This window comes from Paralichthys olivaceus, chromosome 2 (assembly GCF_024713975.1).
Source record: "Paralichthys olivaceus isolate ysfri-2021 chromosome 2, ASM2471397v2, whole genome shotgun sequence".
In the NCBI taxonomy this organism is placed as follows: Eukaryota; Metazoa; Chordata; class Actinopteri; order Pleuronectiformes; family Paralichthyidae; genus Paralichthys; species Paralichthys olivaceus.
Genome location: NC_091094.1, coordinates 9,326,142 through 9,345,944, shown reverse-complemented (window position 1 = coordinate 9,345,944; position 19,803 = coordinate 9,326,142). Strand labels below are relative to the sequence as shown.

At 41.8% G+C, this 19,803-nt stretch overlaps 1 protein-coding gene and 1 long non-coding RNA gene across 2 annotated transcripts in view; one reads left to right on the top strand and one right to left on the bottom strand.

The window, feature by feature from the left end:
- LOC138412037 (uncharacterized) overlaps positions 1-19,803 on the top strand; it is an 81,788-nt gene that overhangs the window by 17,273 nt on the left and 44,712 nt on the right. The gene's annotated exons all lie outside the window — the stretch shown is intronic.
- On the bottom strand, positions 9,146-18,035 carry fam210b (family with sequence similarity 210 member B). The gene is made up of 3 exons (XM_020096730.2): positions 17,320-18,035; positions 12,695-12,894; positions 9,146-10,156 (listed from the first exon to the last, which is right to left on the bottom strand). Exons 1-3 carry the CDS (start codon positions 17,830-17,832, stop codon positions 9,940-9,942), a joined length of 930 nt encoding a protein of 309 aa, XP_019952289.2. The 5' UTR covers positions 17,833-18,035; the 3' UTR covers positions 9,146-9,939.

Below are 19,803 nucleotides of genomic sequence, written 5' to 3'. Positions count from 1 at the left end.
TGTGGGTAATTATCCATCTGCGACTGGTCTAATTTCAGTCCCTAACAGTTAGTGCACATGTAAGAAAGTCATGGTTAGACTGTGGCCATCGTTATTTTGTGATTTCTCTGAGCAGAAGGTGGGAGAGAGAGCTGTTCTTAAAGCAGAAGGCATTCCAGCTAATAGCCATGTGTGAATGTAAACATGAGAAACAGCACAATCTGTTTCCAACTTTTTCAAGAGACATCACACACACACACACAAACACACACATATACAAACTCAAACAGGCACATCCACAGAAATTACAGGAGTCTCTTTTAGCATGCTCTAGCTGGGCACTTGTTTTTATTTTTAAATGGCACAGTAGCGCATTTCAAACCCTCCACAACGAGCAGCAGCTCGCCTCCACCCTCACCACCAGTGAGGTTTGGATGATGGTCACGACTTTGTGTGCCCAAACCCGGTCCCTCGCGTTCTGCAATTGCTTTGATGCATTTTTCAAAAGGGATGTGACATGAATGCCAAAAACACATAGCTTCCAATTCCTCCAGACAGCACACAGTATCCTCGCCATTTCTCCTTTGTCACATTTTCTTTGCCGTGCTGGAATTTTTGTTGCGGTAATATAAGTTCTGTAGAGAGACCCTATACTGTACATCCACAGTGCCAGCTGACAGAATCGTGGCAGTGCTGAAGTTCTGTCTGGGTACACTTTGTAATAAAACTCTTTCTCTCCTCTTTCCTCTTTTTCTATTCATCTCCTTCTACCGTAATGTTTTGTAGGTTAGACCTGATTTTCTGTATGTTTGTGCTCATTCAACCCTCAAGGATACATAAACCTGGAATATCTAGATATTGTCTCGCCTCAATTATCAACTTTACATTTTATTAACACTCTTGATTTTCAATTTATTCTCATAACATCTCCCATCACTGCTTTGGAGATTTACTTAAAGCTGCACTAATCAATACCTTAATGTTGACAGTGGATCAAACCACTACGTGTAATATGCAATGTAAGAGCAGTTGGAGAGCGCATACCTCCGCCACGTCTGATTGGCCACTTTATTAATAATAAGTTATTAATTAAATTATATTCCCACTGCAGGCCAGAAATATGATTTTAAATAAATACTATAGTGTTACTGACAGACAACCTGAAAAAAAGAACGTATGTCTGTGTGTGTTTTTCAGCTTTAATTTTAAACTAATGCAATACTTTGGCGTGTATTTAAACTGTAATAAAATGTAATGTATTCTTATCCTTTAATGTGAAGAAAGGGCCTTCACACTTTATAGGAGTTTTTACATCTTCAGTTTACAGGTGCTGGATTTAAGACTAGGCAAAAATACACATGGGTGAAAGAGAAGAAGCAAAACAAAGTTCTTCTGTAGTTTGTGGCGTATTTCAAACACCACCGACAATTACCCCTGGGCGCATTCAGCATGAACCATGTCAAGTGTCTGGTTTTCTCAGTGGGGAAAACTCTCTCTACCAACATTATGGATCGTCTTGAGTGGCATAAATTCTGCCAAATGGCCTAATATCACAACATAAGAGGCAGCGTCATCTCTGAATATGAGAGGAATAATAGCTTTTCCTCCTTCTGTCTGCGCGTCTTGATGAAAACCTCATTTTATTGCCACAATCATAATGGAATTATCTGCAGGTGTGATGAGGGCATTTAATGAAATCACAGGATTACTTGCTCTTTTTCACGGCCTTATTAAAAGGTCCTTTGTGATAGGAGGCTCAGTGAGAGATGCTGTATTTTCTTTTTTTTCCCCTCCTCTCTCCACTCTGAGTGATTGGGTGTTTGTCAGTCTGGCAGTCGCACCATTTGTGGCTGGCATAAAAGCCTGCAGGGAGCCACAAGATCTGATTGGGAATCTTGGGGAAAAGAAGAAGGGCGGAAAAAAAAGAAAAGAATACATAGGTTGCTGCAGTGTTGTATTGATGTGTTTGAACACGGGGCCTCTCATTTTCATGCCCTCGAAGCACACATAAAAATGTTTTTTCAATAAATGCTACACTTTGATGCATAGTTTCTGTTCAGGCTACAATAATGGACTTTCTCTCCCTCCCTCTCTGTATTTGTGTGCATCCTTCCTTTTTCCTTCTCCTTCCTCTCTGTCTCACTTCCTCTTCCTCTCAGCTCCTCTCTTCCCCCTCTTCCTTCCTTCTCCCGCGTTGTATATCCGACCACCTCCTCGAGCTCACCCACCTTTATCAACCATCACGTGACTTCACCCCTCTGTGGTATTGAACTGTATTTAAACTACCCCTGGTAAATCTTATTGCCGGGGGAGTGAGGGAGATGCAAACTATGGATGTTAAGTTTAATGAGCAACATAGGCAACTCACAGTCGTATCACCATCCATAATTCTCTTTGATTGAGTCCTGAATTGTAAAATCAATGTCCCCTTGCCTCCTTTTCACTTGTAGTTAATATTTCTCTATATGGCAAAGCAACTTTGATTCTTCCTTCATCAAGCAGAGGTGGCCCTAGGATCTCTGATACATCAGCGTTTGATGGCAAATATAACTCAAACTATTCCTCTTTATTGTTGTTATTGGCATCGCTGTTATGTCAGTTTTATTACAAAGGAAAAGTGCCGTCCACTGCTAGTTTTATTAATCTAATCTCACTGCAGTTTACTCAGCACCTTGTACTTTTACTTCACTTTATGTACAAAATATTTGATAATCTCAAAATAATTTGTAAAACTTTTATGTGTATATATATATAATTTATAATAATAATTATTGCATAAACAAAAACAAAATAGATGACAAGGTTAGTCTTAGTATCAGATCATTAACACTTTAGTTAAACTGTTCCACTTGTTTTTGTCAAGACATGGTTGATAAAAATGAGACATTTTGAGTCAAGTTTAGCCATTTTCAACAGAGCATCAGTCTTGAATCCGTAGAGCACTGCCGTGTCTTCATCTACAAAAGATTAATCACTGATATGCATTTATTTTATTGTTGATTAGGCAATGAAACAGAGCTCCTTCTAGTTTTTGATAAAGGTAAAATCAAACCACCTATAACTGCAACAGGGAAGGGCTGAATGTACCTGAATAAAGAAATAACTTAAGATTATGATATTTATTAATATGACCCTGTTGTGGGGAATTATCTGCACAATGAGCTCTGTTACTTTTGAAACTTATTTGAATTTGAGGTATTTCAGCAAACAGCTGAGTGGCTGACTCTTATTCTTCAGGCCCTCACGTCAGCATGACACTGGAGGTGAACAATGGTTACATTCATTGCTGTTGTCATGTTGTGATGAATAGCTCCTCCTAACTACTCAGGAATAATGCTTAAAACAGTAAAATGAATCCAAGTCGTGAATAAATGTATTAAACATTTGTGTTGTGCCTGGTCAGCACGGATTCCAGTTTGCTGAAGGAAGGAGGGAAGGCGAGAGATGGGGGTTGGTGTTGGTGGGGGGGAGTGAACAGACGAGCGGCCGAGTGGCAGTGGTATAGTGGCACAAAATCAAGCACTCAGCAGCTCCACAATACCCCATTAGTCTTCATTTTCAGCAAGACATGCAACAGGGCCCTTACGTCTTGAGGAACAAACTAAAATTTATTGGGCCGGCCAGTTTGGGCTAATTGAAAGAAATTGTGTGTCTGTTTGCTTTCTATTAGGTCTGTAAAGGGTGGTGGCTCGGGGCGGGGTGATGATCTGGGGCCTGAGCTTGTTGCCCTCCATTCCTCACCTCGCCCTGGTTCCCCATTTTAATGGTTTGATCCATGAGCGCCCTCCACTGAGCAGGCACCCTGAGCAGTGAGAATCATTTAAGGAGGAATCGTTTAGGGAGGATTTATGAGATGCATTCATTATGAAGTGTGTAGAGGCAAACAGACTTCGATCGGTAATGGCAGCTCAGTAATGGCTTACAACACTGTGTCTGTACTTGTTGTTATTTTGGTTTGCTCCTCTCCTGGAGTGCAACACGCTGATTGTGACTGATCATCTCGCACCTTTGATTTTGAAGTATTGTTTCTGGTGCCAGACCAGGATCTCCCAAAAAAAGTCTACATGGAATTATAGCTGCAAGTATTGTTGTTGGTATATTGATCATCATTATTATATAGTGTCCAAGTAATTAGAGGCAATTGTAAACTTTTTTGTTTGGAAATCTGTAGCAGCTTAAACTCATTTTTTACTATTGACTAAATTAAGGGACTTTGTTGTGTTGGGACACATAATTGTGACAGACAGACAATGAATCAGTTTGAATAACCCTTATCTAAATGGGCAGAGATCTATTGTACCCTAAAATATATTTTTCAAAAACTTACAACTTATCTATATAAATATATATAATTTTTTACGAGATCTGTCTTTTTATTTGATATATTCACCAATTTCCAAGGGAATAATTCATGGATCTTGATGAAAAAAATCTGGTACATTAAGGGGACTGATATCTGTGATTGAGTGCAATTTGGTGTAGATCCAAATAAAATCTGGATATAACGATTTTAAAATGTGGTTTCATAAGGGGACTGTTGGGCCTTGGAAGAGGTATGCACTCTACTGAGGGACATTGTAGTTAATTAATCTGATATTCAAATAAAATGCCATCTGCATCTCTCTGTGTGTGTGTGTGTGTGTGTGTGTGTGTGTGTGTGTGTGTGTGTGTGTGTGTGTGTGTGTGTGTGTGTGTGTGTGTGTGTGTGTGTGTGTGGGAGGCACAAGTAGTATGGACTTGTGCCTCCCACCAACAATACAACACAATCCGTCGTTGTTAAATACATCCTTATTGTGCTCAGGAGATTTAAGAGGTGGAACGTGCTGGAAAAATCTTCTCCTGGCTTTGCCTCCCTGTTGCTATATCTCCTGTCACCTGCTGTGCATACAGTATTCAAGAACATAGAGTGAGATAAGCAGCCACCATACTGCAAAACATCTGCAGCAGCTCTATGTGGAGGAGAATCTTTTCATAATGCACATATCATTATAAATATATAACAACTAGCACCAAGACTCAATGATCCAATGCTACTGTCGCACATCAGGTGTGTGTGCACCACTAAATCTGTATGGAAACACAACCATGTGAAGTCACCAAGTGTAGGAGAACTGCTTGTATTTCATTTTACATACAGACTAAACACTGAATATATATCATGCCAAGTTTGTGTAAATATTTGCTTTTGTAGAAACAAATCCTATTCACCCTTCAGCCAAATCAATGTTTGTGAACTATTTAAAAAAACGTTTTCCGAACTCCGCTAAGGAGATTTTGACTGAAGACAGGAGCCGTGGCATTGAGGAGACCTGAGACAGGATGAAGAAACTCAGTATCATTACACATCTTGTGTCTACCACTTGAAGCATTCTAAAGTATATCCACATTAACAAAGAGCAAACTGAGTGACCAAGCTGCCTGTTAGACAAGTGACAGACACTGAGCCAGAGTTACAGTTACAGTCAGTCAAAAACATTCCAGAGCTGCCAAAAGCACTTTGACAACTTATCCCTGCTGCCTCCTCTTCTCTGTCACAGGCTGGATAAACTCTGTCTCTCAGTCTCCCTCTCTGCTCAATTATAATTGCTCGCATTTAACAGCTGAGCTTCTGAATCCTGAGGAGCAATGAGGAGGAGGAGGAAGAGGAGGAGGCACACGCGCCGACACACAAACACACAAAATAAATAAATAAATGCACGCATCTCTGGTGGAAATTGACTGGCACTGGTGTTTAAAATAATAAGATGCAGCTGTTGATAGTAGCGACTGTCTCCAGGTTTACTTCCCCGTGGCCCCTGTGGCAGCACAGGAGCCATGATGAAGGCAGACAGCTGACAGGTGCTCCAGGATGATGCCGCCATCAGGTGCTTCTGCTAAACTTAACTCAGACAGGGAGAGGAGGAGGAGAGAGAGAGGAGTGGAGAGGGAGGAAAAGAGAGCCGGAGAGAAAGATGCTCCAGTGGAAAAAGGGAAGAAGGGAGGAGTGGCCAAAAAATATAAAGAAAAGGGGGTTACGGGGGGGGACACGATGGGTTGCAAGCAGACGAGAGACGGGGAGAGAGGGTGTGTTTGTTTGTGTACGCAGTGTGTTCGATTGCGTGCACCTTGAAACTTTACGCCAGCAGCCTCCTGTAAAGAATCTCCAGGAGTGTCTTTGAAGCTGCAAGGTTGACGGAATAGGTGTCTCTCCGTCGAGACACTGTCACTCAGGAAGGCTAACAAGTTTACTGAGGGGGTCAGGAGATGGGGAGATAGTGGGAGAAAGGTAATAAGGAGGGATAATGAGCAGGTGCAGAAAATAATGGAGAGGAAACGGTAAGAAATAATTAGAATGAAGAAATTAAATGAACGAAGGTGCAAGGGAAAAAAATGCAGCTTGTCAGGAGGAGTGTGTTTTGGTGTGTGTGTGAGAGTGTGAGAGTGTGAGAGTGTATGTGCTCTTGCCATATGTTCATATACTGTATCATTGCATGCATCAGCACTTCTGCAACTACCACACACACACACACACACACACACACGCACGCTTTTCCAACAACTTGTGTCAGAAATGCAGCCTGTGTCTGTAATAGATGCGATGTGTGCGTCGCAGTGACAGTGGGTGACGCTGTCGACGTATTTGACATTAACAAAAGGTGCAGTGAGAACTACTCAGTAGCTGAGGCAGGAAGTTGAACCCCTTGAACTTGATACATTGGGGGGTGGAAGGGGTAGGGCCCCTTCATCAGACTCAAGGCCGAGTAGATGAAGTGTTCACACCAAGGAAAGGTGAGGGGGGATGTAGCCAAGGAGCAGATCTGCCCTCTCTTTTTTCTGCTGTGTGCATCTACAATTCACATTTACACACACACACACACACACACTCACACACTCACACACTCACACACTCCAATAAACAAATCCACAGTTGTGTAGACAGAGAGGAGCCCAGTGGATCGCAGGCAGCCCGACAGAGTGGCTGGGAGCGCTGTCACCAATTTGTTCCTAGCCGTGGGGGACATGCAGGGGATGGAGAGGCGATGGCAGCTCCCTGTCCTTATCATGGCTAATGAGGCCCAGGCTTCTCCCTCCTTCTTCCTCTGTCTGTCTATGTGTGCATGCACATGTGTGTGTGTAAGTACTGGTATACATTGTGAGGACCAGTTTGAGTTTCAATAAATTTTGGGTGGTTTTTACTTTATGACAAATCTTCAAAGGTCAGTTTAAAGGGTTAAGACCATATTAGGGTTATGGTTAGAATTGGGGTTGGGGGCGAGGGAATGCATTGTATGAGTTTGAGTTAGAGTTTGCTTTTCACACATGCACAACACAGCTGGAGTTTTCTGCACAGACGCGTTCACAACAGCAACAAATCCTCCGCATTGTTCAGGCGAGAGTTGGAGCAGCCGGGTGCAGCAGACAGAGACAGGAAGTGAAGTATTAATGCCACTACAGAGATCACATGATCATGTTTCAAGCACTATGTCTTCTACGTGCGTTTTCACCAGAAGATTTTTGTTTTCCTTTTCTCTTTTTTTTCATTTTTGCATCTGTCATGTGTTAGAAGCATCATCAATCCCCCCACTCGCTCGCAGTCCAGGGGATCCCCTGCTGTGTTCACACATCGGATTCTCCTGGATTGCTATGGACTTTATACTAGGAGGTCAGGTGGATAAAGTCCTCAGAAACTGCGGCACGTCTCAATCAAACATTTGCGTTAACACATGCACCTCCTCCAGAGAACATACAGTGGATCTGCTGAGTCCAGTGCATGTGAGGGATTGGTTTGTATCAGTTTGTGTCACAATGCTGCCAAAGCTCCTGTTCCTCAAAACCTTGCAGTTGATATCTGGCATAGACCACCCTGCACTCGTATTTTTCTCTTAGCTCACACCTCCTCTGGCTGAATTATTTACCGGGCCAAGAATCACTCACACACACACACAGATAGAGAGAGAAGAGATCAGGTCTTGTTCTAGGCAGCTACCATTCAATACACTGCAGATCTTCAGGGACTCAACACAAGCTGAGGCTTGCTCGCTGTGCCGGCTGACCCGGCAAACTTTCAATGAAGGAGCAAGAGAGGACGGGAGAAAAGACAAGAAGAGGGATGGCACCGGACCTGTTGAGATCAAGTAGAGCTTAAAATAATGATTTCTAATGAAGAGTGAAACTGGTCAGTGTGTGGTGACCTGACCCCTAATGAAGCATAAACCGCACCATCATGACAGAAATGTGTTTAGACATTGTACAGTTTTAGATTGTATAACTATGATTTTATGAACATTTACCCTCACTTAAACTTGTTGGCTCACGTCTGTGTGTGATTCTCCATCTTGTGATATAAAAACAGGATGTTCGGTCTGAGATGAGCGATATGATGTGGTTGTACCAGAGGACAGGCCGATCAACACTGCATTTGTAGTTCAGGAGCTCCTCAGTGTGGTGAAAATGTGCAAGTGCAGTTTTTTGTTTTCTTTACACACCCATCCATCGTCTATAGCACTTTTCTTTTGAGGGTCATGGGAAGGTTGGAGACAATCCCAGGTGACATTGGGCGAGAGGTGGGGTTCACCCTGAACGTGTCACCAACCGACAGAAACAACAATTCATTTGACCTGAGTGATCAGTGATCACAAGCAGGCACGAAACTTTGCTAATCCACCATTTGGTGCTGACCAGGTAGCGTACAGTAGATTGCAGCTGAAAACACTGAGGGTTTAGAATAGAAGAAAACCAGATTTAATGCTCAGTGGGTTTGTTAATACAACTGAGCCCATTTCACATTAGGGCACAGTCACACATACGCAAATACCTAAGTGGTGCCTCCCATCCACTTCCATTCTGTGCAAGCGAGGGGGTAATTTAAACATTCCCTTCCTGTGGTGAAGCAAACCCACAGCAGACTGATGACATCACAGCCTCAACCAATAGCAACGATGTTTGTGTGGTTGACCCCATATGGCTGTCATTGGCAGCATCTTGCACTGCTCACATTCAGCCAGCGATGATTCGTAATTCTCCTCAGCAGCGTTTGTGATTTGTCTCCGTTAGCATTTATGTGACCCTGCGCTGACACAGTCCTTTTATCCATCCACAGCAATTTTATTCTAAAAATGGGCAAAATAATGATGTGATATCTTCAATAACTAATTGTGTGATGTGTGAGGAAAAAACACACCAAGTATAAAAGACAACTTCATGTTTAATAGTTAAAGTCCAACGTCCAACATTCTTCATCCAAAGCTTTCAATGAACAACAATCAGCCTCACTCAGAGATTAATGTGCTTGCAAACAGTTTGGGCAGTGGCATTAGCAGAGTTAGAGAACAAGAGGCAGAAAATGAAGAGGAAAATAGACGAGAGGAAATAAGGAAGTGGAGGCCGGGGGGGATGTTGAGAAGAAAAATAGAAGGAAAGCAAAACAACAGCAGAAAATAGAATAGGTGAGAGGAGAGAAAGAGTCTGAGCAAAGCAGGGCGAGAGAAGGGGAACGAGAGAGGAGAGAGGTAGGAGACGGAGACAACCTGAATTATTCTGCTGATTCACATAACACCAGAACATGGCCTAGTCAGCTCTCAGGGAACAGTGGAGGAGAAATCAGCTTTTTCCTTCCTGGTGCCCCTGTGGCAACCTTCACAGCATTAATAGAAAACTCTGCCCACTCAGACTTTAGCAGTAAAACTCAAAATCCCTGATCTCACATCTGATTGTTTATAAATATTTGAGCTTTTTTGCCCTTTTCTCTCTGGTTTGTGAAATGCACACACGTTAACACTTGACTCCAAATGGACGGGTATTTGGAAAACTGTCACACTTGTGTTTCTTTAATCACACAGAAACAAGACTCTGTTACATCGAAATCTAATGGTATTTAACCTGAATTCACAAATGCAATAAGTGATGAGATGAGGCATTTGTAGCCAAAGGCAAATGAGTAATTAAATATATAGTCGTTTGAACTATGTCCATCAGGGGTCATCAGGGAGCTGGTGTGGGGGGTTTAAAGAGACCAGTCTTTCTGAAGTAGCGCACAATGAGAGGGACGGACACCAGAGTGATGCTGATGCGAACGGGGGCGAATAGCTTGTGGATGGCGTAGGCCAGGACAAACGTGCTGGTTCCTGCTGCCATTTTAGAGTGAACGACGGTCTCGCTGAAGCCCAGTTTGCACAGCACAGCCGCCATATCGATCCCACTGCAGAGACAAATGACACAGCACATGGGTTAGAGGTGCATAGAATTCACTAATTAGGTTCAATCACATTACTTCTTCCTCCAGTTTTTATTAAGGGTGAAAGGTTTAAGACACAGTTGACTAACATCGCAGCACCATACGTGTGAAATAACCATGAATTCTAGCATTAGTTAGATAAATAGTTAGATTAATGGATAGAAATTAAAAGTATACAACACTAACAACATAACAAAATATTATATCAATTCATAATTCATATTCAAACATGGGCATATCAGAAATCAAAACTATCCAAACCCCAATGCATAACGTTTCACCATAGGGTCACTTTCTATACACTATAGTTTGAATTACAACAAACTACAAACCTAAACCAAAACAAATATTTACATTAAACGTATCATCCATCTGTTGTCTGTTCTGATCATTACTGCTGAGCCACGGGAGGATGAGGTATTCACTGTAATGTGTTAATCAGAGCACTGAGTCCTACCTGGCAGCAATTAATTAAAAAACCCACACAGACACAAGGAGAACATGAAAGCTCCACACAGAAGGCCCCCGGCCAAAGCAGGGTCAGGAAAGAACAGTAAAAAAATATACTGGAATAATACAGACATTTACACCTGAAGGTTCTTTAAGGCCCAAAATAAATGAAAATACATCCATTCAATAGAGCAACTACAAAGGAAACATGTAGTGTCTATTTGGTTCTGTTTAAATAATGCAACTCACCCTTATTTCCACCAGAGGGAGCTGTGTACAATAAATAATGTTTCATAACTTTTTCCTTTTGACCCATTTAAACTGATGACATAAGATTGAGCAGCAAGATAAAGTGCATGGAATAAAAACAAATCAAAGCAGGTTAAACAGGCTGCATGTTACACTGCCCATGTGAGACACTGTTGTAAAGTTGGGGCATTTTCTGAGCTATTTATAGAAATAAATGAGAAGAATGTGAAAACAAGAGGTTTAGAGCAGCTCCAGGCCATTCAGCCTCTCTGTCCCTCTCTCACATTAACAGCTCTGTAAAATGTACCCAGCTAAATATAAGGATCCATCTGCACACTGCTGACTGTTTACCCAGATCTTAGCTCTGTATTAGCAGGCCACATGCCTGGGCTCTGTGGACACACAGAGCTAATGCTCCACGGCCGCTGGCTACAGAGTCGGTTTTCATTCAAGGGTCATTACGAGCTGCAGGAGGAAATCTCTGAGCTGTCAGATAACCTCTGCCAAGTCGCTCTAATATTCAAGGCCCTGGCATGTGGCCAGACAGGCAGACAGACGGGGGTATAGGAAACTCTTGTCAGATCTGGAGGTGTGTGCTGTGCTGCTTTGGCGTTTCTCTGTCCATCACCATCAATTGAGAGATTTGAAATTCTGCACATCTGAAAACGAGGCAGCGAGGGGATAAAACGCCCTCATGTTTTATTCAAGCACTCGCTGTGATTTTAGTTTCTGCGTCTGATTGAGCCAGTAGTGATATTTCAACAACAGCAGAGCCACTACAATGTGGCTGAGTGAGTGGAACATTCTTCGAGAGCCCGCACTCTTGGTGTAAAAGCGGGTCAGTCATTTCCTGTGCTCTCTTTAGGTGTAAAGGAAATGTTACACACTGACAATCTCGTACTGTGAGGTAATATCAGTGAGTGATGTTTGACGCATTACATTTTTAAAACATGCTGCGTTGTAGTCCTGCTCACTGTTCTTTCTTTCCCTCAGACTTTTATTTCACTTACTGATTCAGACTATCAGTGGGTTCTGTTATGGTGTATGGTTCTTTCTCACCAGACTATCTCTTCTTAATAGAGATGCTCTTAGATTCACTGTGACACAAATAGGGCTGCAACTAACAACTTTTTTCATTATCCGTTAAGATACTGATGGCTTCCTTAATTAATTAAATAGCTTAATTAGATGACCAAAAATGTGTTGATTAATTGGTTGGTCAATGAAAATCTGCTTCTTCGGTTGCTAGCTTTCTTTATTAGATATCACTGTGAACTGAATATATTACTTTTTGGACCGTGTGTTTGATGACATCTGCAAAGACTTTGGGATGATGTGATGAGCATTTGTCACTGTTTTTTAATCCACTACGAGATATTTAGCATTTTATATTAAACAAAGAAAGATAATTGGAAAGCTGGAATAGGTAATACCTAAACATTTCTGGGTTTTTTTGAGAATTATAAAAATTATTAAGAAATAGACAAGTTTTTTTTTGTTTTGTTTCTCTTTGGACAGATTCTAATGTATTTACACTTGACTTATGACTTACAGCATAATTTATGTTCAAAAACCAGCAATATGAAGAATGTACAAAACAAGACAAAGTAAGGTACACAAAAGTCACTTTACTCTCTACTCCCTAATGTTGGTATCAGTATCAGGACCCAAAAATGTGGTTAATCCCTAATATCAAATTAGAAAAAGAAAATGGGATCAATGCAGCTGCGTTTCCCAGCCAGACTTAATGTCAGTGCCCCCTGACCCTGCACCTGCAGAACAAGCAGTGAGCTCTTCAGTTACCTGGATATCAGGAGGTAGAACATTCCCAGAGACATTAGGGAGATCCCGATGTGAAAGCAAACTCCCACTGCTCCGTACTCCTTGAAGACTTTCTTTAGCTGCTGAGTCTTTGTGGGTTTCTCTCCTTCTGGCTCAGGCTCCCCCGGGACCTTTTCAGCAGACGAGGAGGTAGAAGAGGCCTCCTTTAAATTCTGCTTGTCCTGGATGAAGACAGAAATAAAATATCCGACAGTGAGCTGAAGAAAATGAAAAGGGAAGATAACAGCACATTATGCAATAAATACATAGGATAATAATATGGTAATAATATATGGCACATTCTCATATTTAAGAAGATAATCGATGATCAATATTGATGTTTATATTCTTATCAATCTTATTACAGCTTCTGCTTCAAAGTTGAGATCATCCAAGGTCTATCAGGGCCTGAACTTTATGAGCTTCCTCTATTCACTGAATTCGCTGAATTAGCTGGTTTTAAACACGAGGCTGCTGCGGTGTGGTTTGATAATTCCCATTATCGCACACACACACGCACGCTGCCCTGACGTGTAGCAGGGAGTGCTCAGGTCACAGTGTGTGCTGATAATAAAATTGATTTGTGAACTACAACAAACAGCAGGACCTCACAGCATTGATAAAGACATATGACCCATTGCAGCTAAGAAAGCATGAATTTAAAACAGAGAGTAGCTCCAGGATTTTTAGAGAATGTAAATCTACTTAATCCTTAATTTGAGTAATGCCTGGCGGGCTACATTTCCACATGTGGTTTGTCAACTGCAGTAGAACCTGTGCAACAGGTATTAAAGTGTATAAGAAGTGTTATATTGAGTTTCATTGTCATGACAATGAAGCAAAACTGCAGATACAGCTGAGAGACAGTCTGTGTGATTTAATGTGGAATAAAGTTAAAGTTAAGTTAACAGACTTAAGTTAGGTCTCAGAGCTATTAATATACATTTGTTGACACTCAGGAAAAAATTTGGTTTCAAACTCAGAACCTGAAGGAAACAAGTTTAAAATTTTAAAACCTCTGTTTCTGGATGAAGATGTGAGACCTTGCTTCCGGGCTTGTCTGCCACTCATTATCTGATCACCCTGCTGTGGTGATACAATTACAACTAAATGTCTTTTATGGATCCCCCTCAGGTTCACTCAAGGTTTCTATTGTGATTAAACATACTTGGTGAAGAAGAAGAATCACAGTTTCAGTTTTATTGCCAGTTTTCAACTTTTTTTTTTTTTTTGATTAGAGGCTTGGTGTCAAGTGGCAGGAGGGCATCGTGTTCACTGGCTCCTTTTGTAGCCTTAAAAAATATTCCTCTGGTAAAACAGGAAATAGCTCAGTCAAGCATTTTTAGACAAACTACTGATATGGTTCCTACAAAGCCGACTTATTAGGTACATGGAATGCTGCCTACAGTGACCACTTCAACAGGCCTTTTCTGAGTATAGAAGCTAATCAAGTCAAAGTCAACTAACACAATGATGAGGACAAAATGTAGGCGGATTTTAATATAGTAGAAATGAGAAAATGAGATAATGCCAGAGAGAGAACATTGGAAATCATGTGAATTAAAAGTGTAAAACTGAAAATAATCAACCAGAGCATGTCACGTTTCTTATCTATAAAACAAACAGGGGTTCTTTATAAACATTTTTTTGAATACAGATTTGGGAAAATCCAAATGAGTTAAAGAACTGTGAAGAAATGTATAAAGTTTGAGCATTTATAAAATGTTTACCTGCATTTGTTGTAAAATTATTCTTATAATAAAAACAAATTGAATTGCCATCAATCTAAATTCTAGAAGCATAATTGCGTAACTTTAGCATGAGCACGTCAGGGCCTCAAACCATAGACTGCATATAAAGATGGATGCTGACAGCTACCAAAAGTGAAGCCGCATTTTCTCGATAACCCCCTGGAGGCTAGGTAGTTCTTATCACTCTGATTTTGGAAAGATTTGTTTTAACTAGCGATACGAGGGGTGAAGCATCATGATTCACAGCTGAGAATAACTTGAGCGCTTACATCAACAGGACCTCAATACCGCGGCTCCACTCCACGATTACTGCTGTTCAGACTCTGGCTCCAAATTACATCAAAAGAGCAAGATGACCGCATATCCAGGATATTATAGTTCAAGCTTTAGTTGTTAATTTTTCTATTCCTCAAACTTCTTATTTCACATGTGACTCCATGCTTCCTTTTCAGTCTAGTTTTAAACATGACAGCATTCAGGATGTAATAATCTAAGATGTTTTTGTGAAATTCATACACTCACTTGACTTTCATTCATATCCATCTGTGCCTTTGTTGCTATAGTGACATAGTGCTGTTCTCTGGCTGTCTTTTCTCGTGGGTGTCAGTCAGTCAATTAATGAAGTGAGTAGAGACAATGAAGAAGAAGAAGATGAAGAAGGGAACAGAAGGAGAACAAAATGATCTTTTCTCTTTGTTGTAATTTGTTTTACTAAATTTAAGTCCGAGCCTCCTGCATGAAGCCTTAGTCGTGCTGATGTATTCACTGGCGTGCAAACAATGGACAATAGAAAGTCTGAAGTGGGCGAGGGAGCAGGCCTTTGCTTTTCAGAGGCGAGTCAGGCCGAGCCTAAAGTAAAGGCGGGCAGCAGCGTGGGAGGGTCATGTGAGTGTGCGGCCAAAGAGAGTTGTGCAAGGGAGGGTGTATGGGAGGAGAACAGTGGGACTGCTGTGTCTGATAACAGCTTTTCAGAGGCAGGAAAACACATGCAGAGTCACAGTGGCATGCAAACACGGACAAAGACACACTCACGTGCACAGACAGAACACGAGGGAAGTGGTCAAGTAGTGAATACCTCCTGTCGGAGGCTGAAGCTTAACAGCAGCCCTCTATTCATACAACAGTTTAAGGCGGGATATTGTGCCTTCATTCTGTCTCACCATTCTGTATAAAAAGTACAAAAACCAAGTGCCTGGATGCTGCTGTTCCACCTTTAATCTGGCAGCAGAGATCGTCACAGAGCTTGTTGTCTGTGTAAAGTGGAGAACTGTCATGGTGGGACAAAAGCTGCCGCTCTTGTGTCACACATCACGACCCAAATTCCGAGAAACCAGCACGGTATCTAAAATCACAGACTGGTGCAGTGATCTGCCGGCTTGTTTGGTTCAGTGCCAACAGGGCATAATGAAGGATCGTCTTAACGGCAATAACAGCAGGATCTCTGAATAAAATAGGCTACGACCTGCAAAGTGTTTTGCCATCACTCCACATGGAAAAACATTTCGTCACTTTTTGACTGGAGTATGCTGCATGAAATGTGCAGTCGGTGGCCACCAATCCCCCTCAGTCTTCAGTGAGTCAGACTAGTCTTGACCCTTTTTTTTTAATCTTAGGTTTTTAAACCAGATATAACTTTAAAGCAAGTTAAAATATTCAGTTAGCCCTTTAGCGTCAGAGCTCAATTAATGGTGGTGTTGGTTAGTCAGACCTCAACAGCTTTTGGCTGCCTTGCTGTAAAACTGTAAAACAACACATGGTGCCAAGGTGATAAAATATGATTGTCTATCTGCTCCTCTGCTGACATCAGGTCATAAATTTAATATGAGGATGGTGAACATGATAAACATTATGAATACAATACTGTATATCAGCATGTTGCAAATGTCGGCATGTTAGCAAGCTAATGTTAGCATTTTGCTGAATCACCTCAGTAAGCCAACAGCCTTTTTAAGAACTGCCCACCCCAGATCAGGTTCACCCACATCTTTATCCACTTTCCACTGCTGCTGACTCACCAGCAGAGCAGCATACGCCAGTGTCTTATTCAGGGCTAATGAGTTTGTTGTGCCCTCATGGGTGAGGTATGAATTGTGGTTAGGTTAAGGTTGGGCATTAACTGGTCACGGCTAAGGTTTGGAATAATGTTTATAAAAAAATAATATACGTCAATACTAAATCTTAATGAGGATGGGTTAGTGTGTCTGTGTATCATCATTGTGAGGACATTTCGGCTCGTCCTCACAAATTCAAAGGTCTGGTTGAGGGTTTAGACTTGGTTTTAGGGTTAGAGATAGGGTAAGGGGCTAGGCAATGGATTATATCGATAAGTGTCCATACAACTGTAGAGAGTCAAGTAGAGAGACAAGTGTGTGTCTGAACAGATATCTCTGAGACCATTTTGAGCCTAGAACCTGCTGAGTCAGGACATTTTGGACACTTGTTTTGGTTCGGATTAGAGCTAGGTTAGAATGAGAGTTAGGTTAGGGTAAGAATTAGGTTTAAATTAGGACTAGGTGTAATTGTGATGGTTAAAGATATGGTGAGGGGCTCGCAATGCATAATGCCAAAGAGTCTCCTCTGTAAGATAGAAGTACAGGTCGTGTGTGTGTGTGTGTGTGTGTGTTAACGTATATGAATAATGCAGTAGACTTGTGTATATGTGTCACAGCTTGGGGCCTCATGCTCAGCCTGTTCCCATCATGGCTGTCAGTGATCACGCTCACTGACGAGCTGCTCTCTGCATATTTCATGGTTTTGTTTTCAACACTGGCGCCACCGGGGCTCAACACGACCCCTATTCTCTTATGAACGGATCACTGAGGTTACACAACAATCGAGCTGAGGAGTTACATTCACCCGTTTGTCGGCGCCTGTCTCCTCCCCGGGGTCGCTGCTCTTGGCGGCTGAAGCTGTGGATGAAGCCCTGGTGTGCATGGTCCTGCTGGAGACTCGCCAGGTGCCTGTAAACAACACATGACCCAGCGGCTCCTCTCCGCTGCCGTGGCGCCTCTTTGCATGCACAAGCGGCGGCTTGGTTAGATCTAAACTCCCGCCTTCGCTTCGCAAGCTTTTGGAGAGACTCTCGACCACAGCAGCCACTCGCTCCAAGTGTCTCTGGTCCGTGTACGCGACCCCGCGCTCCCAGCTCTGGAGCGGACGCTGCTCCGGCTGTGGCGTCCCCAGGTGCGCATGTGTGGTGGAGTCCACAGCTCCACAGACCGACCTCCACTGAACCGTGTGACCTCTGCGTAAAGTCCCGGTGACGTGCCTCAGTCTGTTCGCTCTGACTCGCACCAAACACCAGCCCGAGGACCTGAGCGCCTGATCCACAGCCGCTGCGGACAGCCTGCCTGCGCGCCAACAAAACATCCTCGTCCACGTCCTTTGGGAGGATTTGCCGCGTGTTTAATACAATCAAACGAAGCGAGAGGATCGTTCACGACATGAAGTGAGCCTGTGAGCAGCTGTAAACATGCTGCTGTCCTCCTGCCTGCCTCCCTCCCTCCGCTCCTCTGTTGACCGATTATCACCCACAGCCAATGAGCACTGACGCGCAACCGCAGACAGACAGAAGACTGGAGGGAGGGAGGAGCAATTTAAAGGTGTAACCGTGTCTCCTCAGTGAGTTGTGTCATGAAACCTCTCAGGGTGACATGATGTCCCTGAGACCATTACAACAATAATCTATAATAATATATAAATATAATTATTCATGTCTTTGTGAGTGTTTTCTCCTGCAGAGTTAGTGGAGAAGGAGCAGGTTGAATCAAGCAAGCAATTCTTCCAGATATGTCGTACATTATATCGACTATACCTGTGAGGATAATATTATAACTTTTACAATAAAAATGCAAAACTGTGAGGCACAACAAAGAAGGTTAAAATTAACAGAACAAAATGATTACAAGACAAAATCAAGACACACACCAGGTAACGTAACATATCTTATGTAACACAGCCTAGAAAAAACAATTAACATTAAAACAACGTTCAGTGCTTAGAATAAACATACAGGGATGGATGGTAAACTCCTCTATCATGTATCTCACAATATTAATTCAAACTGTGATACGTTGTATTCATATTCTATTATATACAATATCATATAATGTATATTCATTAGGTTAAAAAAAATACAAAAATATGTTGTTGGACAATTAACTGTAAATTTTTATCATACATTTATATTGTCTTGCTTTATGTCCCTGACTATTGGTCACTTCTGTTCACAATGTGACTTGTGTTTTAAAGTCTGAACACATTGCTGTTGGTTATCTGTGTTTGAATATGCTATGCACTGTAGAGATAAGACTGTTCCACCAACAGAAAGAAACAAAAAGAGATGAAGAGTAAGAGTTAACTGTAGCAGACCACACCTCTAGTGTCAAAGTAATCTACAGGCACTCTTCTTTTCCGTTTTCCTCTTCTCTCGTCTAAAGTTGTTCTTTCATGTGAAATTTGCATGTGTTTGAGTTAGAGGCGTCAACAAAAGCCCAAACTGAAAGGAAAGTGGTGAGAAAGCACACAATCATAAAATAAAATTGGAAATATAATTTGGCTTTAATAAGAAAAAAGTGTAGAATTGCACATTAAAATGTTTCATTCACTATGGTCAGTGTTGCACCATGTGAAAAACATGATCTGCTTTAGGTGTGTAAGAGAGTCAATCCTTTAACTGAGATGATAGAAGGAAAGAAAAAACCACAAAGTGAACGTCACAGAGAGTGAGTGAGTGGGAGGTGAGAAAAACAGCCCACAGTCAGAGCAGCAACAGAGACTGTGACCTTTTCTCAGAAGCTCCACAAAATCAACATGTCAGCAGATTTAAAGTGGATATCATTTCCAAACGTTTGTGGTTTGATGATATATTCTTTAGTTAGATAAGAGTGAATCATTTATTTGCCTGTGGGGCAGAGGTCTGGATGTAAATGTTGAAAGGAGACAGCTCATCATAACTGAATGTCTGCTGCTGCTCAGAGATAAAGAGAAAAGGCAGAAGTTCACTGTAGTTCTTTAAAAGTAGAAGTTGAGACAGTCCCACAGAGACCATGACATGGAAAAGGTGACAATCCCCAGAGACATTTTATATTTTAGGACAGAATTCATAAGACGATATTGAAGGTGATCTGGATGCAGAGACTCTGACAAGGTTAATAGAAAGTTATGTTACATATTTTGGGTGTTGTTAATTCTTGTTATTTCGTCCACTGTGTGTCAGTCAAACTTAGTTTTTCACGCTTCATAAAGTGACATCAGCTGTTTCCATATTGATGTAACTTCCACCTCAACGTTCTGTAATGTTGCTTCCTGATGGATTTCATAATCGCTTAGTCACTGATG

Coding starts and splice junctions, on each gene's coding strand:
- fam210b (XM_020096730.2), bottom strand. CDS start 17,832: ATGTTTTGTTGGCGCGCAGGCAGGCTGTCCGCAGCGGCTGTGGATCAG. Junction 12,895..17,319: donor AGACAGGCGCCGACAAACGG/GTGAATGTAACT, acceptor GTCTTCATCCAG/GACAAGCAGAATTTAAAGGA. Junction 10,157..12,694: donor TTCTACCTCCTGATATCCAG/GTAACTGAAGAG, acceptor TTGTCTCTGCAG/TGGGATCGATATGGCGGCTG.